This window comes from Struthio camelus, chromosome 2 (genome assembly GCF_040807025.1).
Source record: "Struthio camelus isolate bStrCam1 chromosome 2, bStrCam1.hap1, whole genome shotgun sequence".
NCBI lineage: Eukaryota > Metazoa > Chordata > Aves > Struthioniformes > Struthionidae > Struthio > Struthio camelus.
This window is the reverse complement of record NC_090943.1, coordinates 54,415,298-54,442,445: the sequence shown is the minus strand read 5'-3', so window position 1 is coordinate 54,442,445 and position 27,148 is coordinate 54,415,298. Positions and strand designations below refer to the sequence as shown.

General features: G+C 43.0%; 1 protein-coding gene across 1 annotated transcript in view; it reads right to left on the bottom strand.

The window, feature by feature from the left end:
• The window catches only part of ITGA9 (integrin subunit alpha 9), a 224,890-nt gene that overhangs the window by 155,319 nt on the left and 42,423 nt on the right, over nt 1–27,148 (bottom strand). Inside the window, exons 12-15 of the mRNA XM_068935830.1 lie at nt 26,495–26,585; nt 25,921–25,966; nt 22,912–23,066; nt 15,411–15,571 (exon numbers count right to left, since the gene is read on the bottom strand). Coding sequence (XP_068791931.1) covers nt 15,411–15,571; nt 22,912–23,066; nt 25,921–25,966; nt 26,495–26,585 — 453 coding nt within the window. The remainder of the gene's footprint in view (nt 1–15,410; nt 15,572–22,911; nt 23,067–25,920; nt 25,967–26,494; nt 26,586–27,148) is intronic.

The window sequence follows — 27,148 nt, the reverse complement described above, 5'->3', positions numbered from 1 at the left end:
CGGGCCAAGTGAATCGTGCCTTAAAAATGCTTGTTGCTCACCGCCTTTGGTTGGCCTTACAATCAGTGAACAGCTACAGACATGATAAGTGTGGTGAAATGAGCATCACCCGGTCACGCTCATCAGCCTCATTTATGCCAGTGCTGCTGTCACCTTCTGTCTCAGATGATCACTGTTGGCATCTTGTGCCAGCTAAACACCTTAAAAATATCTTAAGTCATGATACCTTCCCCTTTGGTGGAATCACATGGCTCTCTGCTGGATGTTATTTCTTCCCCAGTGACCTGCAGAGCTGTCATTTAACAAGCGCTGATGGCTCAGCTGCAGTGCAGTGAGCTCAGTATCGCAGCATAGTCCCTTTGCATTATTTGGGAAAGGATTACCTGGAAATACCACTTTCTTCTACAGAAGAGGAAAATTTAACCCGTTTTCAGTATTTCAGCTAAAACCTGAAGACCGTCAACTGAAAACATCTATTTGCAAATGCAACATTAGAACATAAATACACTTTTTAATCACAAATTAAACTCAGGCAGATGGCAACAGAATTTCACTCAGCTCTAGGTGTGGACTTAACTGGTCAAACAAAGATGCGCATGTACTGTCTAGTGACAACAGGCCATGTGGTGCACTCCATAGCTGCCCTCCAACTAAAGGGCAGGGCTTATTTCAAGGGCAGGGCTCATTTCAAGGGCAGGGCTCACCTTCTCCTCGCCACTGCCTCCACAGGGAAGGGCTTGGCCCACTACTTTGGAACGTGGTGTACACGCTTTTACAGGGTATGGGTCAGTTGGTAGAAGTCATCCCTCTCCCTCTTGGCAATTACATCCATAAATCTAACTACAGAATATAGCACTTTGTATATATGAGCTGCAGCCATCTCTCATTCCCATCGGTGGCTTCTCCTTTCTTGGATTCCCACAAACTGGGACCCTACCGCACTTCACATCCTCACGCACCAGGAGGGTACCAGCAGTCACGACAGACCATCACATCTGCAGGGTGAAGTACCTATGTTCAAACCTATGCTTGTTCATGCCTGCACAGCAAAGTTCAAGTCTCATTAGGATTTTTTAGATGCTAGTACAATACACCCTTACTGGTTTTCCTCAAGCAGATGTCTTATAAGCATACGTCTGAACATGTTTTCTTTTTCAAAAAACGTTGTTTTGATTACAGACAGTTTTTGTAAATATAATTACCATAAAAATAAGCATTGTTCCATCTCCATTAACATGAAGACGGCTGTTCCAAAATAAGAGAAGTGAGGAATGGCAGAAGGCTTTGTTAGTCAGATGTCCACAGTTTAGTCCAGTTGATTACTCAGAAATGCATGGATTTCTATAAAGAGGATAATCTGAAATTATATACTGAAAAGCTGTGAATATTAATGAAATATTAGCAAATTAATGGTAATAATAGTATGTTAATAATAAAGACTTGTTTGTATAGACACTGTTTGAACCAAAGGCCTTTTCTAAGGGAATGAAATAAATTTGCATTTTTTTAAAGTTAGTTCCAACCATCTGCCTTGTGAAGAAATCTCTTGGGTTAAGACTTTGTAGCACATGTGTTTACTGTGTACATAAGATAATCTTTTGCAGCCCACAGCTTCATGTAGTCCTATCTTTGTTTCATTCCCAGATTCAGTACCATGCATCAACAAAAATCACTTTTTGCAATACTTCAAAATGAAGAACTTCTCTGAGGACAGAAAACAGACCAACTGATGAGGCCAAAGCTGAAGAACATGCTATCTGTTCAAATTCGCAAAAGGTACACAAGAAAGCAAAAACTGATCATACCTCTTCCTAACGCCATTCAATTATTAACAGCTCGGTATCGGTTAACGTAATCTAGCAGACTCATATGGAGCTTTATAACCTGTAGCTCCAAAGACTGTTTTCACAGTTGTCAGCAGACAACATGATTTTAGAAGAGAAGTGGTTTGCAGCGGCGGTACGCTAAATTTCTCTGCCAAAGCCTAAAGCTGCACATAGGTCCAGTGTAGAGCAATAAGCTGTCTGGATGGAGAGATACATTTGGCAGTAGGCTTTGCGGCAATCCAGGCAACTTACGTGCCATGCTCTCCAGGGGCCATAAACCAAGCCGTTGTCTTTGGATACTGCCGAGCTGCTGGCAAGGGAAAACCGCTACATAATGCTTGTCCCGTGGCCTGCGCTCATCATCCAACCTGGCACTAGAGGAATGCATTCAGCAGAACGAAAAGAAATTTCATGGTAGTAAAAACAACATTGCTAACAAAATCAGTTCAGCTGTGGAAGAGATTTCCAGATAGCAACCTATTATATTTCGTAACAAGTCCTTGAAAAAATACATGGCAAGCAAAAGCATTTTATCTGGCTGATTAAATTACCCTCTACCTCACACAGAATACAGGTCTCTAAAAAGTCCTCTAAACCTGAACAAAGAGAGAAGTTGAGGGAAAAAACAACAACAACAAAAAGAAAACCTACCCCCCCCCCACAGAGCTGAAGAGGAAGATGAACAAATATAATAAGAAATACATCATCATATTTTAAACTCATTTAAATAGTCCTTGCCTATTGACATTAGAATATATATAATATATATATAAAAAATAATCTAGTCTGTCACTGATACTGTTGGTTTGGTTTCCAAATCTACTTAAGTTTCATTTCCTGCTTCTCAGCCACTAGCAGAATAACTGTTCAGATAACAAAGACAGCAGCTAAATCCAAAATAAAACAGAGCTTTACATGAAGCCTGGACTGGGCCTTTTCAAGCTTTAGATATTCTCTTTTTCTCAAGAAACTGCTTATTGTTTCTGACCTTTCTTCCTCATTCCAGCTAGTACTAGAGGGATGAGAACAATATTTCCAGAAACACTCCAACAACACATCTGCAGGCGAGCCAGAACCTGGAAGTGTAAGAGAGGAAAATCTTCTCTTATGGGATCCCAGCCTAAACTTTGCTTTCTTAAAAGATTTAGACTGTTTATATATTCTTCTGGATTATTTTGGGGTGTCTGTTTTAAGAAAAAAGGAAAAGCGATATTAAAGTGTTATTAATTCCTCATTCGTCACAGTAATTGCTGCCTTGCATGTTTTTAGCCGTGAGCGCTGCGGTTCTTTATAGGAGGTTCTGTACTGAAGGTGGTCCCTCATCCAGACACAACCCCAAAGCCTGGCTTGATGCAGCAGGCCACTAAAGAAACAAATTGGCCTTAGGAGACATTATTATTAAAGGCAGATGTGTCGCTGCATTTTATAATCCTGCTGATTGTAAGTCAATGGGAAGTGAAGCGGGTAGCAGCTCAACCAGTGTCCAACAGGGGAATCGGGGCTGTTTCTGCACCTGCAGCATACCCGGGAGCAGCAGTTCCCAGACTGCACTGGCTCTCGTACAGGCATCAGGAAGACAGCTACAGAATTAAACAGTATTTTACCTTTATTACCTTTACAACATTTTCAAGGTTGATAATGCAAGAACCACTGCACTAAGGAATTATGAGCACGCATACGGTAAATGCTCGGAGGAATATAGAAATTAATGGCAGTAACACACGAATAAGCGTTAAGCTGGCTGGCCACCATGCAGTTGTCTGAGCCACACTTAGATTTAGTCCTTTCAAGACAGAAGAGACCCTGTTAACACCAAAGACAAGACCTGTACAGATTATATAGTTGAAAATGTTTGATTTTCAGATAGCTGCCTTGATGGGAAAGGAGGGTGGGCATGCCAGAAGCTCTTTAAATCCATTACGCGCTCATTCCCTGAAGCAAGCAACCTTGTGTTGAACCCATCAGCCCTTACTCGACACAGGATGTCAGATCACTTTCTTACAGGGCGGAAAGGGAGAGAACCAACGTCAAAAAAGATCACCAGAAACAACACAGGGCAAAATGAAGACTGTTCCCAAAATAGTAAGGAAAGAAAAATGAGCCATCACAAATATTTAAATTGCTTATATAAAGTTCAAAAATAAATTCTGGCATTTCCCCAAGTTCTTGAAAGGGACAAATAAAAACCAGCCCCTTGGATAATATTTATTGCTTGCAATGGCCACAGTGTCACGGCAGAGTTTCATGCAGCATCTCCATTTCAGGGAAGTATTTTGCCACAACTGACTAAACACATATTCGCAAAGCAAAGACGCCGACTGCACAACCTGCCCGGTGCATTGAGCAGGAATGAAAACACTAGAAATGTGAGCATGGTCTGAACCAGCTTAAACACTCACCTGTCCCAGAAACCTACTAGAAACATTTAGTAGGTTCAGGAACGTTCTGATAACTGTTTGATCTCTTCTGTGATTAGGGAGAGATTCTCACCCCTCTGCCAAAACCTATGATAGTTTCCGGCCTGGACTTCTCCTGCCAGGGTTGCACAGCCTGCGCCGTCTTGGCACAGACTATAGACGGGGCGTCTGAAACTAGCCAGGCTCCAGGATTTGGGCCTCTCAAAGTGAGCTCACGATTTTTGCTGTTGCTCGTCGAGAGCGGACTGGGGCAGTTTCCATAAAATCAATCCCACGGGTAAGAGAAGAAAATGGAAACCTCTCCCCACAGCTGCAACTGAGCCGTCGCCGGGCTGAGCGCAGCGGCGTGCCAGAGCCCCCCCATGGGCATCGCCAAGTCACGGAGGGGCTCGCGTGGGGTAAGTCCCAGCCGCAGGGGCATGGCCTCCCGCTGCCCGGGGACGGCGAGAGGGGAGCGGCGCTGCCAAACACAGCGCGCTGCGATCGGGGAGGGATGGCAGCCTTTCCCGGACAAGCTGTTTCTGCTGTAACAAAGCAATTTTCCCAGTTGTGCTGGGGTGGGGGGTCTCCCACCGCAGATGGGAACAAGAGACTCGCTGGCTTTCACAAGGGGAGTATTTCACATATAAAACTGGCTTTGTTAGCATGTGAATTCGTCAGGCTTTTGTACTCCGCCAGGGCACTAAGCAATGGCGTCCTTCAGCGGCGCGTAACCAAGAGGACGATTTAGCACCACTCAGTGATCTGCTCAGGGACTTAAAAGGACTAGTTTATAACTATGACAGCTACATGAAACCACCTGTTTTCTCTGAATAAAGATCTTTATGAGAAAACAATAACAAACAAACAAACAAACAAAGAGTTCTGCTTTATAATTTTTGGTTCTGGTCGCAAAGCTTTTGCGCCCAAAAGAGAGAATGGAGCTTGAAGCACAAAGTCAGAAGTTCCCAGCTTGTGCCATTCCAGCACCGTTGCTCCTACGGCACTTGCAGAAGCAGCTGCCGAGAATTTCCTTACTATCTTACGGACTGAAAACCTCAATGCTGCCTAAAAGCTTTCACTATAACTTCAAGTCAATCTCAGATATCCAGTCAGTTCTCAAAGTGACAATGCTCCCTTGCTCGTTCCCAGTGAAAGGCAGAGATGAAAGAGGATAAAGGTTTATATCTACTTCATCTTCTTCCTTTTTATCCCTTGGGACAAGATGTAGTTTCTGGCATGTCAATTTTCCCCTCCTTTCCAGCTTATAGAGCAAGTGTATGAGCTAAACCTGCACGCAAAGTGACAGAGCTTAAACTCTTACACAGAAAGGATTTCTAAAAGTCGTTCCATCAGACCTTTGTCCCCATACACTTGGGCTCCACTGAAGCCACTTTTCCATGCTAATGGTATGCTTAACTGAGTGCTTTCTACATCCTAGCAGGCCAAAAATGTCTGAAATAAGACACAGACTCAACTAAGACATACCTTGCTGTAACTTAAGTCTTTGTTAGTGGTTTTTATTTTTACATTCTTTTCTTCTCACCCAAGTTCCATTAATGTCAATTCCCCTACACTCAGCTTTGCCAAATGAGAAGAGCTGTATGATTGCTTATAGGACAAAAAATATTAAGTCATGACAAGTTTAACCAATTGCTTTTAAATTTATTCTGCATCTAAGGAAGTCTTAACTTATACGGTGCACGTATCAAAAGGAGGAAAGAGTAAGTTTAATGTACTCTTAGGTTTAGAGCTAACTCTACATTTCACTCTGTATTTTGTCCTAGATCTAACTTTAAATCCTAATGTAAGCTCTTAAAGGATTCTCTAATTTTTCATTATTTGCTATTATAGAAGTACCCACACCCTGCCAGGACCAGAACCTTATTGTACTGGGAACGTTCACATATCACAGAGTAAAACATACTCAGTGCCTTAAAACATACAAATAAGTGGAGATTAAAAAAACAGCTACAAGAACAAGATGACAATAAAACAATCCAGTGTGATACTGCATACAGAGCATGCAAAATATCTGTTTGTTATTAAACATTTTGCAGGTTTTCAAGAACAAACTTTCACAAATAATTTCAAAGAGGACTCTAAAGTTATATACATGAACCTGCTCTTGTGTAAAAAAGAAATCAAGAACACTAGTAGACATAACTTAGGCAGAATAGGTGGTCAATACCTCAAAGGCAGATGAGAAGATGCTCTGGTTAAATTTTCTGTGAAACACTGAAGTTGCTACCTCATGCTCTTGGTGCAATCTGATCAGATTCTACTACTAAATAAGGGATTTAACATTATGAGCCAGCCATAGGATGCCAATCGAAGAAGCAAATGCTTAAAATTAGATTGCATGTACTCCTAAAATTTGAGTACTTCTCTGCTTTGAGGATAAGATCATCTTTGAAAATAAGCACCCTTTTGACAGCTTTTTCCAAAATAGAAATGTTTAGTGAAAACAAGCACAGTGGCCACACAGGCAAGGGAAGAAAAGGTCATTCTAGAAGTCTGACACACCAAACTGGAGAAGTACGAGCTAATATCCTTATGAATTGGATGCATTAGGCATATCTTGTATATAAGGTTGGGAAACAAGCAGAAACGTACACCATCGAGTCAAAAAGATACATTGGCCTGATTCAAAATTCTCTGCAGGCAAGTGGAAAATAGTTATATCCAACACCCAGGTAAGCGCTGATTTCAAATTTGCAGGGGGATGCAGCTGCGGACGCGGGTAACTTGCAGGTTCCAGGTACAGCATGCTAAACATTCCCTAAAATAAATGGGACTCCTGGGGAGGTCATGAAGCTCTACAAGTAAAAACAATATTCACGTTTCACAACTATGACACTTACACAACAATTACATTTCATATGATGGAGGATATAACTTTTTATCACTAGCCCAGTCACGCTGGCTGTAATTATCCCTTTGTGCATGGTAATGCTGGGTGTGGTGAGGTGGGCGTTACGGCCCAGGAAAGGGCTTATCCTCAAGCGTTTTTGAATCTCGGGAGTTCAGGATGAACGCAGTCCCGCGACTGAAGGCAGATAGCAGGGAAGAAAGGGAGAGAAGGCATTTTCTGCCACAAAAGCTCCAAGACTGCAACATATTACTCACGCATTTCTTCAAGCACGTTGCCAGGTACTTTCAACATGAATTACAACACCGGATTAGCATTACCCGCTTGCCATCCAAAGCAAACCAAAGGCAGTATCTGCACAGATCTCCGGGGATACCTAAGTCCATTCTGACTATCAAGAGGTTATAGCCTTGGACCACACCCAGAAGTCACAGCCTTCACAATTAATTGCTTTCTTTTCAGCCCGGAGGGGAGTTTTCTGTTGGATGTTGTCTCTAATGTTTCCTGATGAAGCGCTTTGCTCACTCCTTCCTAAGGGTAACAAAATGAAAGGGTGATAATTTTAGGCACTCCCCAGTTTGGACAGGATAAGCTAACCCTGTACATGTGTGTGTCCGTGATAACTGCACAGGCTGATATTCCTCCATGTGTTATAAACAGGAAAACCACTAAGACAAACAAGCTATTCCCTATTGTAATTTTCTGTAGTGAGAGTCTGGCATTTGGGATTAAGCTTATTCCCCCTAAGTGTAAATTTGTCCCAAAGAAGTACTAATAAAACTTTTACAGCACAATGTGCCATCATGTGTTCAGTTTATATCACTCCGTACAAAAAAAATAAGCTTAGAAAGTTTCTAAAACAGTAGTGTTGTCTTCTTTGTTGCTTATTTCCACCTGAAAAAACAAGCTCTTTGGTTAACCAGGCGTGCCAGAAAAAGTGAAAAATTCCTTTGCATCATTACCTGCCTTTTGAAATGGCTTTTCCTAGCACACAAAGTGCAGCACCTCTTTTATCTCTGGCCATTCATTTCCTCATAGTGCCATCACTGGGAAACGCAACCAGTTCTCGAAGACCAAAGGCCCATGTACGACCTCTCCAAACCGTTCAGTGCTGGTATCTTCTCTTATCCTCTGTCCAGGGCTAAATATGCCCCTCCTGGGCCCCCAAGAGGTTTAATCTGCAAATGAAATCTATTTCTGAGGGACTACAGCATCAAATAAGATGTATCAGTGGGCAGGCAGTAAAATTAGATACTATGCCTGCTACTGTATGTTTAAGAAGAGCTACTCAATGTCATGCGTCATGTAGACTTTACGTGCAATAAAAGTAATTTTCAACTCAGTTACAATTTAAGAAACGCCTACTTTTGAGGGGCTCTGCTAGGAAAAAAAAAAAACATTCACACTTCTCTCCCACTCCAGAACATATCAAAGGGACAACTATATCAAGGGGCATAAGATTAAAGATCTGGATCTATTTAGGGTTTAGCAGTGAACACTGCAGTTGAAAATACAGCAGGTTAAAAGAAATACAAGGTGTAATTTCAGTAGCTGCAGTGTGTGAAGTCTACTAACTTAGCCTTCTTCAGGAGGATTTTTTTCCATTTCAGGAACATAAAATCTCTCTGATTGGTTTTATAAATGTGATTAACTAGGCACTTTGCCTTACAGCAGGGCTACCAGGTCAACTAACTTTCTGCCTAGGCCATAAAGAACCCATTTAGCCTTTTTCATACAAAAAGTTGAAGAGAAAGGGGAATTAATATGTAAAATTAATTACCTTGCTGCTGAGGGCCAAAACTTGGAAGGGGAGAGTTTTGTTTTTTGTTGGGTTTTTTTTTTTTGGGGGGGGGGGGTAAAGGGCAGGTTTTGTACAGAGTAGAAGAACACACAAAGACACTCACCAACTAGAAGGGAGCGATTTGCCACACAGTTGTGCCGTCTATCAGCGTGAGGATGGGGAGAAAAAAAAAAAAAGTGATTTCTTTCTTTAAATCCTGGGAAGACAGGCAGAGGAGGGCATCAGGTCAACAACTCTCTCTGCCTTCAGCTCAGAGTTGAAAAACTCTCACTAGCTTCAGAGACACCAGACCCTTTCGGCTACCTAACAGCCTTACAGCTATGCTGCCAAGGTCAGCAAACCCCAAAGACAGTGTCTTTCATGACTTGCTGTCCTGTGTAGCACTGCTACCAGCCTTAGCACACACATTTCAACAATCTACGTAACTTACAGCATTTAGCCCACTTGTAGCAAGGGTGCCCTCTGAAGAGGTGCTAAGCATGTTTGGCTGTTTAATTTTGGCCACACTGTGCAGAGCAGTTTAACCTGAGTAATAAGCTCACGCTTTAAAGATAGCCTTGGCCTGTTCTTGGTGAACCTTGCAAAATCCAGATGACCTACATGGTCACTGACAATATGAAATCTTGATATATTTCTTGCTCAGCTCACGTAAGTCAGGCTTCCCACCAACTCCTAATACTCCCTTTCCAGTATATCTAAATCCCTGCATTTAAGACACAATGAAAAGGAACCAAAACCTCTGCAGCTAAGAAATGTTGTCCCCTCTCCCAGTTGAGTTTCTCAGTAAAAACGCAGCTTCTCCTTTCCCCTGTTTATTTTTCAAGGTGAGGCATCAGCTCTACACAGTGCTGGTCAGCAAAAAAAGGAGAGGGTTGATTAAAGTGAGATGATAGCATTTATTTTGCTAACGGTTTTGCTGTCGTCGACCCACTCAGTTCTGCTGGAGCGAAGGTAGGCTAATTGCCCATGTTAATAGGTTATGAGCACATTTTGTGCAGTCTTGGAAGATAGTTGTCCATGAAGTTCCACTTCTGCAAATAAATCTTTGCGTTTAATGATGGCCTACCTATCCCGCAGCCCTTTGAGACTGAACCTATGCTGTGACTGTCTGGCTCAGCCTGATAGTTCCTCCAGCTGGCTCAGCAAAAAGGGGGAAAAAACAGCCAAAAGGGACGAACCCAAAGATATCAGCTCCGCTACTGGTATTGAGCTCTGAATCTCACCATAGTCATCAATCTTGGCAAAGCTACAGTGCAGCTTTCATCTTATAGTGATTATACACTTCCTGCTGAAGGCAGCAATAAGTTATTGCTCCCTTTGTCTACCCAGTGGTTTAAGTCTTCTGAAAATTCTAGGTTTTCATGACTGATTTTTCATTTTTCTGTCTCTGCTTCAAATATTATCCCCTGTCTTGCTCCAGTTTCTCTCTTCTCCCTCATACACACTGGTTTCTCATGATGCATTCGCTCTGATTTGGTTCAAGAGGGAGGGAGGAGAGAGAGGCAAGCAAGGCCTGCTGTTTCACTCCCAAGGGGAGTTTCACTCCACGAAGGACCAGCTATCACCTTCTTCCTTGCAAAACAGCAGTTACCGTCTACACAGGCAACATGACCCAGTCAGCACCAGCATCTCACGCTTGCGTTGCGCCAAACAGGAGCAAGCAGGCTCAGTCTGAAGCAACCAAGCCTAACCTCAGTGCTTCAGCAACAAGCTCTGCCCATAAAAACCTTCTCCAGAAGGTCACAGCTTCAGTGGCTTTGTGCTAACAGAGATGGACAAACCAGTCCTATGAAACAAATCTTCAAATTAAGCTCCTGGCTGAGCTTCTCTGGCTGTATCTCCATTCTGTAACACCAGCAGCCAGACCTAGTGCTTCTTTCCACCTTAGTGCAGGGACGTTAATTCACAGGCAGACACGTTTCAGAAGAAAGCATTTCTGGTGTACAACTACAGTGACACTATCTCTGCATCACTTCTGACGGTTAGATGGTCTGACTGCTTTGCTACCAGGACTCGAAAAAATAGCCGGATCACTGTGTATTATGAATAAAAGACTGTTTCTAATATATACAACCCCCTTCGATAAAAATTGAACAGCTACAGAGAGAGATAAAATCACAACGACAAACAACGCCTAAAGTCAATGAGCACTGCATACTAAACCGTGTGAGATCGGTAGCCTGGAGGCTCTGTAGAGACCAGAGGTAAGAGTGATCCAAGGCAAAGGCCAGTGATGCAAAAAGGCGAATCCCTGTCTACAGAATTCAGCAGCGATCAAAAACACAGAGCAGTGTGATTTCTGTATATTGCTGTATCCCTCCCCAGAGCCGCAGCCAGAGCCAGCAAGAGTTAACTCGATGAGCAATGTGAGACCGCTCACTAAAACTTGACACCCACCGAGATAAAGATCGCCAGAAAACATAAACGCTGTGTCTGGTTTAATTGTGTACGACGGCTGCTGATGGTGTTTGAAGCTATTAAAACCATCTCTTTGAAAAAGGACAGCAATGATGGTAGTGACAACATCCCAGCTGGCTGATCCTCAGTGCAGTAAGAAACCAGGTGGTGTGGGGGGGGGAGGTTGTTTTGTTTTGTTTTTGTTTTTTTAAAATGCAGCAATCATATGAGGGGCTTTCACCATCATCATTATTGTAACTTTGCGATAAGCTGCAGAAGACAAGATTTTTACCCCACATAGATCTGCAGCCACATGATTTGCTTTCTGTGTCAAATTGTCTTGTCCTAACTACTGACAAACCTGTCCTAAATATTAGAGGAATCCCCAAAAGCTGGAATCAACCAAGGCAGCTACTGCAAATGGGAAATAAAATTTTCCTCAGCGCTTATGTCTTGATTGCAGCATGCAGCAAATGCAAAGTTTAAGCATTCTGAGTGTCATCAGATCAGGGCTATGCCTTACAAGAGCTAAGAGAAAACTACTCATTTCAGCTGCAGGTCCAGATATTCAGGCAAAGCAGATATTTTTAAAGCATCCCAGCCTATTCACTTTCCTCCTCTTTTCTGTTTCTGCGGCCTGCTCCATCTCTTCTCCTTTGCACTCATTCAGCGTCAAGTTCTCACTTCTGTTTGCTTGCTATTCCTTCTACTGGAAAATGCTTTTACAAAACAATTGATCAGATTTAAGCCTTTTTTCTCCCCCATTTTCCTCTGGCAACATTGACGAAAGTTCATAAAGTAACATAATGCATCTTTCTGTTACCAGCTTTGCCACAGTTCAAGCAGCGGGCCCGTACTGCTAGCGCTACTGCTCTGTACAGGGCTGGAGGAGGAACTGTCCAGCAGCAGAAGCCTCCGGAGAAACAGCAGGGCATCGGCGGTTAAGCACTAACATGACAAAACCTGCAACGCTTGTGAATGTCACAATTAGTGGACGCTGGCACCAGCTGCCAATTCGCTACTGGACATTTAAAAATCAAACCTCCAAAAGTTGTTTAAATTGAATCAAATACAGCTTTTGTAGGTGACACCTGAAGCACCGTGAAGAACAGAAATTACTACTGACATGTACTAAAGTGTTCAAGTTTCTTAACTAGAAATCAGAAAACTGGTTCCAAGTTGGGGGGGGGGGGGGAGAGGAGGAAAGAAAAGAAAAAGAAAAATGACATCTCTCCTCTGCTTCTTCCAGTCTCTCCTGACCCACTGCAGAATCAGACTCAACATTTTACAGTCTCACAGCATTTCCATTTCATTTTCTACTCTCAACCAAAACAAAAAAACAAAAAAAAAGCTTTTCCTCATGAAAAGGAGTCCAGTGTCTTGCACTGTAATTCAGTAGCTTGTCTTGTACAACATTAAGGTCTCAGCTACACACATCCTACAAACTTTTTAATACTAGTTTTTCTCAGTCACATAGTCATGAGTAAAGTCAGAGATTTTAAACACCCTAATTCAACAGCAGAAGTAAGAACAATAGCTCCTGTCCTGCTAAGGGACCACAAATAGAAGAGGATTCATGCTCAAAACACAGACTTACCAGTTATAAAATAATTTAACAAATATCCCTGTCAGCTCATTTGCAGCCTGCACCTCTTTTAGCATTCACTGGGGTGTCTTGGGATAAGTCCCGTCAAAAGAAATCACAGCATGCTTGTACAGGCCTAGTTTATCCACTACTTCTCCCACTTCTCCTGTTTTACTCTTCCAACATGCTATAGCTAGATGTTGGTAAGACCATGCCATCCAGTAAGGCTTGGCACAGGCTTTTATTTAAAAATACCGCCTATCCAGAGCTCTGCTGCTTGCCATTTGGAGGGGACACCCTTGGCTACTCGGCAGGGACTGCCAGGCTAGCCCACGAGGTTACGCACGAGCCCCAGCAGCTTCTCTGTCTCGGTCGCTGGCACTCCAGAACGGACATCTTCATGTTACTGCATCAACCTACTTGTCACCAGAGATCGAAGTGAACAGATTATGGACACAACCGCCAGCAACCCAGTTGGCCACGGAGGCCACTTCACCAGGCATACAGCAAAGAACAGGAAGGAGGAAAGCCTCAGTGAAATACTTGATAAGAAGTATTTAAAGCCCAGATCTTTTATCACCCATTCCATCACAAAACTATGCAATCAAGGAGCTTTCCGGTTTGCAGTTGGGGGGCAGAGAGGGAAATTTTTTTTACCGTCTGTTACTTAAGGATTGATAGCAGCAAAAGATCATGACCTCATTTCCACTCCTCTGGAGTCTGCAGGGCTTTCTTTGATGCTTCTGATGTCAAGTAGTGTTGCGGACCGTATCACCTCTCCCGTGAGAGCACGGGGATTATCTTTTTCCAGTACTTTGCACTCTCCCTTACACAAACGAATGATACTTCCTGCTATTCTTCCAACTGGGAAAAAATAGCTACTTATATCATATAAAGAGTCGGTAGTCTTGTTTGTTGACCAGCTGTTTTGCTTGAAGTTTTAAATGTACTTAAATGTTTAAATGTTTCTCTTGCCTATAAGAGTCAAAATTTCCAGGAATTTTCCAGAAAAATAGTTCTTAGCTTTACACTCCCAGTTATCAGCTAGCAATGCTACAATAAATGAAATTGTTTCCTGGGCATATACTTCTCTTTAATGGATTCTGTATAGCACCCAAAAACTAGAACAGGGCTAATGTGAAAGAAATCATTATTGGGTTAGGATAGAAAAGGACATGCTTCTTTTCGGCTGAACTCAACACACGACAGCCTAACCAGATGCGCTCATTTGAGAAAGACCAGAATTAGTAAACTCACAGCCACATTTTTTAAGTAAGAATAATCTCATATGTCTACATTTTCTTTAATGAGCTTCTCCACAGCAGAAAGCAAAAGTTGTTCCAGAGGCAAAAAGCCAAGGAAGATATCTAGTCTCTTCTCAGACACACATGCAGCCTAATAGGACATCATTGCCTCCTTGATCCCCTTATTTTATGTCATCTCAACAACCGTGCTCAAAAATGTTGATAAAGTCAATGGATGAATTTTACCTCCTGTTCTCAGGGCTTTTAGGTACAAAAATGTTTCCTGAAAAGGTTTATGCCTTTAGAGATTTCTGGATCTGCTGAAGTCTCAAGAATAAGACAATGCCAAGTGATATCTGGTATATTTAGGTCTGTCTCATTTATAGGCATGTATCCTTGACTAAGAGCGATACGCAACTTGCCCACACAATCATACTGCCTCATACTGCTCCCTAGGTTTGTGGTACAAATTAAAGCTATTAAGAGACCCATGCAGTTTTAGAATGGATTTGAAAATAATATAAAAATAAGATCTATCCATCTCATGGCTGAGAGAAAACTAGTTTATTTACTTTGCAAACAGAAGGGCACTTGGGTGACATTTCCTCAGCAACAGCTGCCAACCAAAGTTTATTAGGGTCCCAGCAAGTCACTGGAAGACAACTTTGTCAAAAGGATGAACAGTTTCTCTTCCAAAGACCCCCTCTACATCTCAGCGTGTCTGGGGAGTGCTCCCTATATTCTTAGGTCCATAACACTGATGAAACTGAGTTTATTTCATTGCTGTTTTCAAGGCCAAATGAAATTCAGAGTGCTCTTCAAACCGAGAGCTCAACTGCTTCACACCAGACACAGAGTTATCCTCTCATTTCCATTCAGGTTATATTGCCAGCCCCTTGAGTAGACAGAAGAAAACATCTTTCATAGAACTAATACACCAAATGCTAAACCTGCTGTTCCTGCCAAATTAAATCTTCACATCCTTATTTTGAGTATAACGTGTAACAACCAACCAAGCCAAAAAGAAAGAAATCCCACACAAATGCACCAGACCAAAAGTAAATAAAACATAGATTCCTGGCAATGTCTCAAAGGTGCACACGCTTAAGTCATGCGGAGCAAAGATGTCCCGATCTTCCACCCAGAAAACTTTTTCTACATGTCAGGAAAACCAAGGGCATCTGAAGTCAAACACCACTGCTTTAATTGCTTGAATATTTAAAAAAAAAAAAAAGAAAAAGTGGAACTGCAGTGAGGCCAATGGTAAATAAGGACAGGAATGAACTGACCTTGACATACGCTAGGTAATGCTCACACTTTTCCTGCATGTATGACAGTTGTAAGTTCTCTGTGATCTGTCCCACTGACTCTCCAGAAGTCACAAAGTAAACTCTGGGTTGCTGGCTCTTTTCTTTCTTTGCCACATCAGCAGTCAAGTTGTAATTCAAACCTGATTTGAAAAGGAAGAGGAAGAAAACAAAGGATGTCAGTTAACAATAGTTATTTTCTAGCAACCTACCAATGGAGCCCGTTACCCCTGAGGCGTGCACGCTTGAACAAGGGTCAGCCCTTGCAGGACCTCAATCAATCACTGAGTTTCCTGTGATTGCACACAACCAAACCCCACCACTGAGACACACTCCCAAGTTTTTGCATCGCTGTGCTCCCCAGCCCTTCCTGGAGGATGCAGAGCAGCAGTGGGAAGTTACGGGTAAAAACACGCACAGCAAAAAAAAAAAACAAAAAAAAACAAAAAAAGCAAGACATGCTTTAACTATTCTCCTGGCAGGAAAAGCATAAACACAATACAAACAACAACAAAACTCATGCATTGTGTTCCTTCTAAAAGGATATAAATTATGCAAATGTCAACCAGAATGTGGCAGTTCCTGACAATTATTTTTGTTGATTTGCAATCTTCCTGGCATTTAGGCCTTAACTAGAAGTCACTGCCTCATCCTCAATAACCCCATTTTTGGATATACATCCCTGGAAGTTTATAAAAGACATACCCAGAGCCTAACAAGCTCTCTCTGCAACTCCTCTTTTCTGGCTGTGCTACAGAATTGGTAGCTTAACAAGATCAGCTGATTTGTGATTGCTTGTATTTGTGTCCAAAAGAAAGCTCGTTTGTTATGTCAAATAGTTGCTTACTGATTGAGTAATCCAAGCTGATTATACATTTTCTCTTGGTAAATGCAACAAGAGCAAGAGAAGCTGTGAAATGACAACAGAACTATGAACTCTCATTGTGCTACGGTCTACAGTGAAGTGAAACACAAGCTGTGAGGTCCTTTCACTCAATATGAGCCGTGGCCTGTATTAATTTCAGCTGATATTAATGCAATAATAGGCGTACCATGAGATGACCCACTGCAAATGGCTTAATTAGTTTATAAGCTTTGCACATGACAGCCAGTGCCAGCTTCTGTGCAAAGCCATGTGCATTACATACATAGGGTGCCTAGGAATTATTGCTTTTTTATTTACATTTCATTTAAGTCCAAAATGATTTATGCTAGACAAAATACTCCCCATAAATGTAAACATTCCTCTTTTTTAAGCTAGAATGTCACAATCAAACGATATAAATTTAACATATTCTTGGACTGAGGTCTTTTATACCAAATTTCAGCAAGGTTTCTGGGGGGGAGGGAGGAGGGGAACTGATGAAAATTCTGACCTGATATTATCCTGTTGTCAACAGTATCACCTCCAACCATTTATTCGCTGAAGCTCTGCTACTTTATAAAGAATTTATTTAACGATTTGTAAAACTTGGTGCAAAAGTTTCTGTGAACGTTCTCAATTCACTCCAAACAGACCTCACTGCAATTTGCTGTATGTCGCTTTCTGATTAAAAGCACATTCACAGCTTCACACAAGGCAGCCATACAGCCAGGCCCAAGCTAATATCAAACACCACAACTAAGGAATCAGCCTAACGACCACCACAGAGCTACACGTGAACTTTTTTGCTTGTTTTTTGGCAGAATAACTTGTTCCAAAAGAGGATGCCTTGTAAGGGTTTCATCCTCTGGCAAGCTCAGCGCCTAAAATTCTCACCAAGCGCTGCTTGCTCAAGGCTACCGAGGAGCACCACCTAACCATAACATTGGGTTTAGCCCTTTTTTAAGATCCCAGCAGTTGCTTTTCAAAAATTTTTGGTTGGAGTGTGCCGATCCCACGCCCATCCCCAACTGTCTCCTTTCTGCTGTCAAGACCTCGCATGCATGCATGCACGCACGCACGCACGCCGAGAGCTGCATCTGCATCCCGAGACTAAAGACAGGAAAATCTGTTAGCGAACCCAGGCCCTGCGTAGGCAGAGGGGAAAAAAAACACCCTGCCGAGACCTGCAAGCCCTCTTCAAAGGAGGGGACGAGCCCCCGGCCCCGAAGGGACCCGCGCGGCACAGCCCGCCCAGCGCTCGGCTTGGCAGCCTTCACCGTGACGCCTTTAAGGCCCCCGAAGGCAACGCAACGTATCATTAACGCTACAGAAGTCCTCGCTGCAGGAGGACGCGGAGAGGCGTCCTCGCGCCAGCCTCGAAGCGAAGCGATTCCAGCTACCGTCCCTCTGAACCGGCGGTGGATGTTTTCAATCACACAGCCCAGTTCCTGTCTCCCCCCGCCACCCCGTGCTTTATTTTGACAACTTGTTTCTATGTTAGACCCAATGATGTCACATCAGTGGAAAAACTGAAATATCATGAGTAAGGGTTTTTTTCTTTCCTTTTTTTTTTTTTTTAAATTCCCCCTACACCCCTACCATTGCTTCCAAAAAGTGGCCAGGGTGGGGAGATGAGCAGCCGAACCTAGCCCCGCTGGTGGCTTCAGCTCACCCCGCTCGCTCTTGTCGGGGATTCACTACCGAATTAACTCTTGCAAGTAACGCCTCCAGGACCTGCGAGGCAGCTTTCAGCACATGTGGTTAGAGAACAGGTTTATAGGGACCTGCCCATCCACTTTCACATGATCAAAACAAAACTCCGTCACGCATGCGAAGCGTTTAGGTGAAGGGCTCTGGGTTTGTTTTTTTTTTTAATGACTCTGGGAATTTTTTTTTTTGTCATTTCTACAAGAGGACCAGCAGCCATCAGGGCAGGCAAGTTACTCCAGCCAGTGCCTGAGCACCCCACTAACGCGCTCGCTGCATCAATGGCATCGATCATCTTATCCTGGGTTTTCTTTCCTAAGTGGCAGACAAGAGGCATCCCCTGCCCAGGGCTGGAGGCGGCCGAGGGACGGACAGGAGTGAGGAAAACGTGAAGCAGAGCAGCTGCATCCCGTGATCTAAAACACGTACCACAGCTGGCTGAGCTAACGGCAGGTTCACGCACCCTGAGCCGCCCAGTGAGCCCCTTCCTGGCCCGCTCAGGGACGCTACAGCACACAGAAGGCACATGGCAAAATACTCGGCAGCCGTGAGGGCTTGTTAAACTAGCAGCTATAGGACTGGTCCTGGGGCCAGGGGAAAAACGGGGAGAAAACAGAGTGCTTATTAAACAATAATGAAAAGCCACCAGCAGAGGAAGGTATTTCTTTGCCTTCTCTAACAGTAATTCTGAGAATAAAATGATTCATGAACTTTGCTGACAGAAAAAATTCTTAAGTACCACAAGTATTTTAAAAATTGCCCCAGCAAATGACAACATACACAGGGCACTCCCCCCCATCCTCTTCTAATAGCTTTCTTTTCCCCTTAAACTTTGTTTCAAATCCTTTCTCGCAGTGTTTTCCCCTAGCTTCTAAAGAGGAAGGAAGCCATCCCTGCTGCTTGGGCACGCGCTGAAGAACGTGTCTCTGCAGCAACACTGCTCCTGAGGCGTTCACACTGCAGGACTGAGTCCAGTCTACATGCAGATAAGACTGGAAAAACGAGAGAGACACAGGAATAACACTCCCGCATCAAACTACGGCATGATACAGGCAAGAAATTGAGTGCCTACTTTTGTCAGGTTTTGGAGAAATCAGGTATGTTTCTTCAGCCCTAGAAACATATCTGGAGTAACAGTCCAGTCCACCTGTTATTCTATACCAACTCATGCATCATCTTCCAGGCAACAAAATTTGGGATATCCGGAGCTCCTTAGCTCCGGATCAATGCACAAATGATGCACATCCAAAGTGAAGAGTACAGAGGAAGCTCTTTGACAAAGTTTCTAATGCATCTGCCTAGCTCCAGTCAAAAGCCCAACACCCTTTCTTTTCATAACCGCTATAAATCATTCAATTCTTACACTGACATTTACATTTTCCTTTCTTTGTAAAGGAAATTATCCAGACTGTGGACACAAGTGTATTTCCATTCTCCCATGGGGATGAAGGCACTAACAGTCCTTGATGCATGGGAGATACCAGCAGCCTCTGTTTTCTTGCTCTAGTTGCCCAGAAGTGCCTGGGCTGAACAGAGAAGGGCCTCACCCAGGCCACGAAAGGCCTTTTTCTCACCCCTGAAGCTCAGCATGATGCTTACCAAGCTAAAGGCGCCACCTCACTTGAAGTAGGTGGGGGTAGGTGAAGCATCAGGCACCACTGGACAACAAAACCACAGTGATGCCGCAGCACACATGTGCTTAGTCCAGTCCTCGAAAGAGGAGGGCCACAGCAGTGAAGAGCCAGCGGAAAGGGCTGTGGTCCCCGTTTCAGCCACAGTATGTACACAGGGCCCCAAGGAAGCTTTAACCATTATTTCTGGCATGTGCTGGAGTCCTTGTTGTCATGTCTTCATCCGTATTGCAAGTCTATCCTGCAAGCTCACCACCTGCTGTGGAAACATGCTGCACACCAGCAGCTAAGACCTAAATTCAACCCATTTCCTAGTGTAGAAGAAGCTCAAGAGGAAGGATTAAGCATTTCCTGTCAGCTCAAGATTTCTTTTCTTTTTTAAAAGAACAAAGTATGCAATACATACATATTGTCCTTACAGAGGAAAGCTGCTTCCTTTCCTTCTCACCTTGCAAGTGCTGCAAGCAAAAGCAGCTCTTGCAGAAGGAGAGCGTGCTGCGAACCATTTTGCAAATACAGAGACCCCAGAGGAGACATAATGGTGGCCCGGCACGTGAAGAAGGAGCAGCATGAAGGAGACCCTGAGGTTAAAGAGTTAAAACTAAAATGCCTTATTTCTCACACATGTAAAATGCGGTCTCTGTTAGTGGATGTACCGCCAGAAACTCCACTCTGTAATATGGACTGGGACAGAGCGAAGGGCCCGACAACACCAGCACCCAGCGCAGAGCACATGGTTTACTTGGGTTTGTTCAGATGCAACCATTGCAAGTATAAATTGAGACTGCTGAAGATGGTAGCCTGCAAAAAGTGTCCACAAGAAGGATGGGAATTACACTATATTACAGTATAAATAAACACAGCTTGTCAGATAGCTCTTACATGACCAGTAGTATGCAGCTAGCGCTGAGGCAGGGGGAAGGTTTACATATAAATGTCAGGCACTGCACGATGAAGACAGCTTTCCTTTACATGTCAGTTGATGAAATAATCACACATTCAAATAAACATTCTAGACACACGTTTGCCACAGAAGAACCCTGCCTGCATGTTCAGTTATTTTCTAATTATTTTGCAGTAAGTGACCAGCTTCAGCTGGCCAAAGCAATAGCAATGCCCAGTTTTTCACCAGTAACCAGCGGTTCTGAGCATCCAAACTGACCAGTCTTAAGGGAGCTGCATTTTCAAAAAAGCACTATGTTGTTACTGTCTACCAAACCGTTCCCAGACATCTGAAGCTGAGACAACCCCAAAGTCGCAGTCACAAAACTCTGACACAGCAATTTAACACCTCCTTACTCCTTTCAATGCCCAAAGTGGACAGTGATGCATTCAGAGGAATACTCTGTTTTTCCCGCATTTAACCATGCAAGAGAAGAGCAGTTGCAGTATTTCCATGAATTGTTCCATGCTTTGTTTATTGCCACTCTTCAACTAGGACACAATTAAAACGGATTGACTGTTAGATTACAAACTGAAAGATTATTTGAGATACTGTATCCAAATCATACCCCCAAGGGTTTTTACATAGTTAGATAATTCTGGTTGCAATGTTTTCAAGACAAATTGCTTTCCTAGAGGCATTGTATAAAAGAACAATGGTTGGAAGTTTTATAATCATCTACTTAAGAGTAAAAAAAAATTCTCTGCAAAGAGTAAAAAAAATTCTCTGCAATGAGATGGATATTACTTGCCAAAGAAGATGCACATCTGCTTTCACAACAGATCAGCAAGGGTTCAGTCTGCATCACAAAACAAGGGAATTCACTCAGCTCTTACAAGTCATGATGAAGCAGGAAGATGTTAGGTCTTTTCCAAAAATGGAGGAACGTATGGTTAAAATGAGAAAAAGGCAGCTCGTTTCTTAGCCACAGGTCAAGAGATATGAAATTAAAGCAAAGGAAACATTTTAAACAGTGTCCCTAGGAACATAAGAAAACGTAGACTTTCAGTAGACTTAACCAATTTTCAGAAAGGAATCAACAGTCCTGGAGCATCCAGAGCTAAGTTTTCTAACTGACTGAATACCACGCAGTACAAAAAGACACTTTATCATAGCAGATACTTGTTGGCTGAGAATCCATCAGAGTTTACAGGAAAGGAAAAAAGTGTAAAATCAGAACCCAAAGTCACAGTTGCGTCTGTATATTAGAATCAGGAGGAATCTCAAATTTGAGCAGCTCCATTTTTTCGAGCTATGTAGGCAAGAGCGAGAGCAATTCCAACAAGCAGCTTCTAGTCCCTTCCTCTCTTCCCATGCACAAGGAGTAAGCAAGAAGCCTGTTTGCTCCTCACTTGTTTAACTTAAAATCCAAATACTGCAGGCCCTGCACACTGGGATGCACAGACCCTGTTCTCATTCTTCTTCATTAGTGGCTCAGAAAGGCTGGGACGTGGAGCAGAAAGAGGTGCCGCTCCACCAACTTCTCATCTGAATGGCCACACAGACAGAGCGTGCAGTGACACTGAGATATCATCCCTTTGCAGAAAACTGCAGGTTCTCCACCACTTCTAAAGCATGGCTTAGGTAAAACAGCATGGCTGAACTAAATAAACCCAATCCTTATTATATTTAGAAATGCTGTATCTATCTCATATCACTTTGCACAGTATCTTACGCACAGTATTCTTACAAGTCTAAAAGCTGCAGGTAGTATTTCAATACAGTCAGTGTAGTGGCTATGACTGACACTGAGCTTCTCAGATGAATGGAGTTGTGTGTTTTAGAGAGAGCAAGTAAACTGCAAGATATTCTTGCCATCAAGTAAATATTGGGCTATTTATAACCATTTTATGGATGGATAAAGTGATGCTCAGAAAAGGGCTGCTCATGTTTGGTAGTAATAATACTCAGGAGTTCAGACTTACAGTGTCCTGTTTCAAGAGCTCCTTGTACATTTCCCAAAACTAGTCATCTGGAGTCACAGTGGCTTTCTAATAACCTCGATACCAGATATGGATATAGCAATGAGTTAAGAAGTAAACAGAGGGGGTATGACCTTGTAAAGAATCAGTTGCTTCTCTGCTCTCTAGCCTTGCAGAAGGTCCAAGGACACCTTCTCCTTCTTCCCCTGAGGAAGAAACCACTCCATGGCACCTCATCCTCATCAGAAGGTAAAAACATGCCCAAGAAAGTACCTAGGGAGCTTCCGACGTTCTGCAGTTGAACGGCCCAGCTCACCTCACAATAATTTCTTTCACAGAAAGGCTCCATTATTGATCCAAAGGGAACCCTTAACTCCATGTCCACCCACGCCCCACGCTGGTGAAGGTACGTTACCTATTTCTCCAGGAACGTGCTTGCCATTGAAGCGAAAGCATGCTGTGACATTGAGGCAGTTCACTGGCTGCAAGCCGTCATGGCACTGAGGAGCTGTGATGTTGATGGATGCTGGCAGGAAGATGGAGATGTCCACGGTAATGACAGGCCTAGATCTAGATACAGAGAGAAGTGAAATTTAGTGGCAATTCAGAGGGAAGTTTCTCAGCCAAAGGGAAATAAAGATAATTCAGTAAACTGCACAATTTCAAGCAGACATTAAAAATAAAAGAAAGCATATGAACTCTAAGACAATTGGCACTTTACCTAGCCAGCAAAGACAAGCAGCGTACGAAAGAAAAAAAATCTCAGTATTAGCTTGACATTACCAAACAATGCTCAGATATTTAGACAGCAGGCAGGTATCTGGTGAAACTGATAATAAATAATCAACTCCAGCAAAAGGCATATAAAGTCTGAAGACTGGAAAGGATAATAAGAATAGCACATTTCGCAAACAAAGACGATGATTACCTCATGCAAGTGTGATTGCTAGCTAAGGGGCCTGAATGGTTAGGAAGCAGAGACCTTGATGTTTCCACAGAAACAGCTGAATTTGTGAACTGATAGTCGAGGAGGGCGCACTGGGTAAGAGATGGATTCATAAGTAATTTTCTTTACAACATAAAAGGGACAACAGACACCACAGTCACATTTTCTAGAAGTGTGAACACTTGGTTACTTCCCTCCTGGTGCTCAGAGCTGAATACTCTTTCGCCTTGCAGGACTCTGTTTTGAGAGTCGCCCGGTGCCCAGCAAATGAAAACAGAGGGCCAGCGGGGCCGTGGTAGGTCTCCTGCCGCGCGACACCCAAGTGTAGCGTGCTGGTGAGACACAGCTGGGAAATCCAGGCTCCCTGAGCCGTCCTAGCACGTGATCTCAGCCCAAGAATTCACCAGGCGTTCTTCATGGCTTCAATTCTGTACGTGTTCGGGGTGAACGCGCTATTCCAAAACCAACTCGAGTAGTAAAAAATGTGCAGCGACCAGCATATTTGTTTCTAAGGTGCCTCCAGCAGCCACCCAAGGCCAGGTTGTGTAAGCAAACCACTTCAGGACTCCCTCTCCATAAGCCACTTAATTTGGAGATGAGGGAAAACGGGAAAGAAGAGAGCGAGGATTGTGGTTACAACTAATTCGTATCAACTGGAACAAGATTAACGGCAGTCTGCAAGACAGCTGCTCAGTCGCTCTTACTGCAGCCTAAAACAACAGTGCAAGTTTCCCTTTCAGGATGTAGGATGAAGATAAATGGTATCCCTAGAAATATACACAGTAAGGGGAAAAGCAGGAAAAAGAGTGAGCGTCCGAGGATCATTTCACACCATGGAAGTAACCTCTTTCCAAATTCTTGGGGAGACATAAAAGAATAAATGCTATAAATGATCTAGAAAAAAATATTTCTCCAGTTATGATGTATTGTCTGGTTTTTCCTTAAAGTTAACATACTTGGTTATTCACTAGGAAAAAACAATGCATCTGTCAAATGGCCTTACACGCACGCGAGCAATATAGCAGCTACCATCCGCCCCAAGTCACAGCGGCTTCCACAAAAGCCTTTAATATCACTTGGCAAAACACTTGTTGGTTTTGGCCAAAGGACTTCACAAAAACTTCTGAAGGGGTGGGGGGGGTGGGGGGGGTGGGGGGAAGGCTTTCTTTATCCTAATCTGAATCTGAACAGCGAGACCAATACATCCCCTAACCGGCAGTAGCTGCAATTAATCAGGCCAGCCATAAAATCAGGCCACAAAGCTCCAGTCTCCACAGAAACAGGCAGTGACCGAACACTTGGATTCAGGTTACCCTGCTGGTGTGATATATGTTGTTTTCAACATCACACGACACCTTTCAGAGTCCCTTTTTTCTGCCCTGGAAGTAACAACAACGCAGGAGAAACCGTCAGAGGGGTTGTGAGCTGCTCCTGAGAAGCGGGGTTGCAAGTCCCATTCGGGCCACGGCTGCTATTTGCCGTTCTTCTGCTTGCGCAGCAATGGGAGAGAAACGTCTTTACAGGACTTGACCACGTGCCACATCAATCATCAAGAGCATTTCTTTTTCTCTCTCTCTCTTTCTTTCTTTTTTTTTTTTTTAATGGAAATAGAGTCAAGTTTTCCCTGCCCTTAACAGGGTACAGGCTGGCACATTCGTCCTGCAACTCAAGCATTTGTCTTGCCAGTCTCACTCCATCCCCATAACTTCCATTAACATGCAGCAGTCCCTAGTGACATCTAGCTATTGACAGGGTTTTACTATTAAATATTAAAAGGTGTAACAATGGAGCTACCAGCAAAATTAAAATTTCCTATTCTCTTCCCCAGGGCTGTACGCCTTAGTCCCACGCCTACCCTAACCTTTGTAATTTGATCTATCAAGCCATCACACCTCTCTCTGTCAGAGATGAAACAAGCAATTGCACTTCGCTTACACATTTGAAACAGTAGCCCAGATCCTGTGTGTATTCAAAACATCTCCCTATTTCATTTCCTTGAAGGCTCTTATTTCATTATGCATACCATAACTTGTGGAATTACATTTTGGCATCGTAGGCAGCTGGCTTTTTGCTCAGCTTTGTTCCCTTAAATCATAATTTGTTTACTTTATGTAAATATAAGAATCGGGGGGGGGAAAAATCTCGTGAATTCAAAAAGCTTTTTGTAAACAATAACTTTTTTAAAGGGGCACTGAGATACAATATATATCTCCTTTTGGCTGTAAACCTTTATTTTCTTCATAGTCTTGAAATTGCTAGATATTGCCATTCCTTACTATGCTGTTTACATTAGACTGTATGTTCTTTGAAACCGTTCATCCCTAAGGTTCTGCTTAAAAGGCAATCCAACTTGTTTGTTCTGACCGCAGTAAACCAGGGAGAAAATTTTAGTGGTGGAAGACTTAGACCACATGACATATAAAAAGAAAACAGACACAAAGGGAAAACAACAATGGAGGAAAAAGACATTGATCTCACCTTAGAAGGACCACATTGTCCGACAAGAAGGCTCCAACAGTCATATCTGAAATTTTTGTAACATTTAGACAGTTGCAATGGAGTCTGACAGGCACAGAATTCAGTTCTCTCGTTTCAGTTGGTACATTACAGAGTATATATCTAAAAAAGCATTTTTTCTGACTGAAATCAATTGGTCTCTTAAAACATCACCATGTCAAAAGTATTATAAGTGCAGTATTGGGTTTGTGAAGTTAGCCTACTTCTACCTCATTGTCTTATTATTACTATTATATTATCGTGATTTTTTTTTTTTAAGTTTATCATTAAGACTGAGCAGCTTCCAAGCAACTTACTACCTCGGTAGAATAACAGTATTCTCTGCTGTCTACCTCAATCCTTTGCCACGGTTGCCCCAACACCCGAATCAAACAACCAGCTCAAATTCTTATCGGGAGCTTTGGATAACAGAGAGAAAAGGGCAGATCGCACATGCAGCCTCCCGCAATCAAGGGAACCTTAACCAGCAACGTGGTCTGCTGTTTTCCGAATCTGCTGCTCTGTTTCCCTGTTGTTGTCGGAGCAGCAAACGCACCTGGATAACCATTGCCGTCCATATCAACTCCCCCCGATATGGACTGGCCAAACATCCGCAGCATCGGGTTTATCGTCTGCCCAGACAGCTTCTGCAACAGAAAACAGAGAAGGGCAATTAGTCGCTAACACAAAGAAGCCTCTGATAAAACCGTGGAGCTTGCTTTTCATGTCGCCGGGGCTCCTTTCAGTGGGCTGGGAGCCCTGCGTCTCCGCACGCTTGCCCTTCGCCCGCACAGTCCCACGCGGGAACGCTGCTCCCGGCATGCAGAGCTTCTGCTCTGGCGGCCAGAGTTGTCTTAGATCAATAAATACGCCCGCATTACAACTCATACAAGGACCCAAGCATAACAAAAAGCACATCAAGTAGACTTCTTATAAGAAAAAAGAAAAAGAAAAAAAAAGGAAATGTAATTGTGCCCTTGAAGGGTTGGGGTTTTTTGGTGTTTTGTCTTTTTTTTGGCATTACCTCTATTTAGGTAACTAGAAGCTTTATGCTACATCTTAAGAAAATTAATGATTAAATGAAACAGAAAATCTTGTACAATAACTTCTTTTTGAAAAATCTGCCAACATACTCAAAATGATGAATTTTCATCTCCACTTGGAAATTCTGGTTTTCATCAGCAATTATACGGTATTTTGTGTCAGTGTG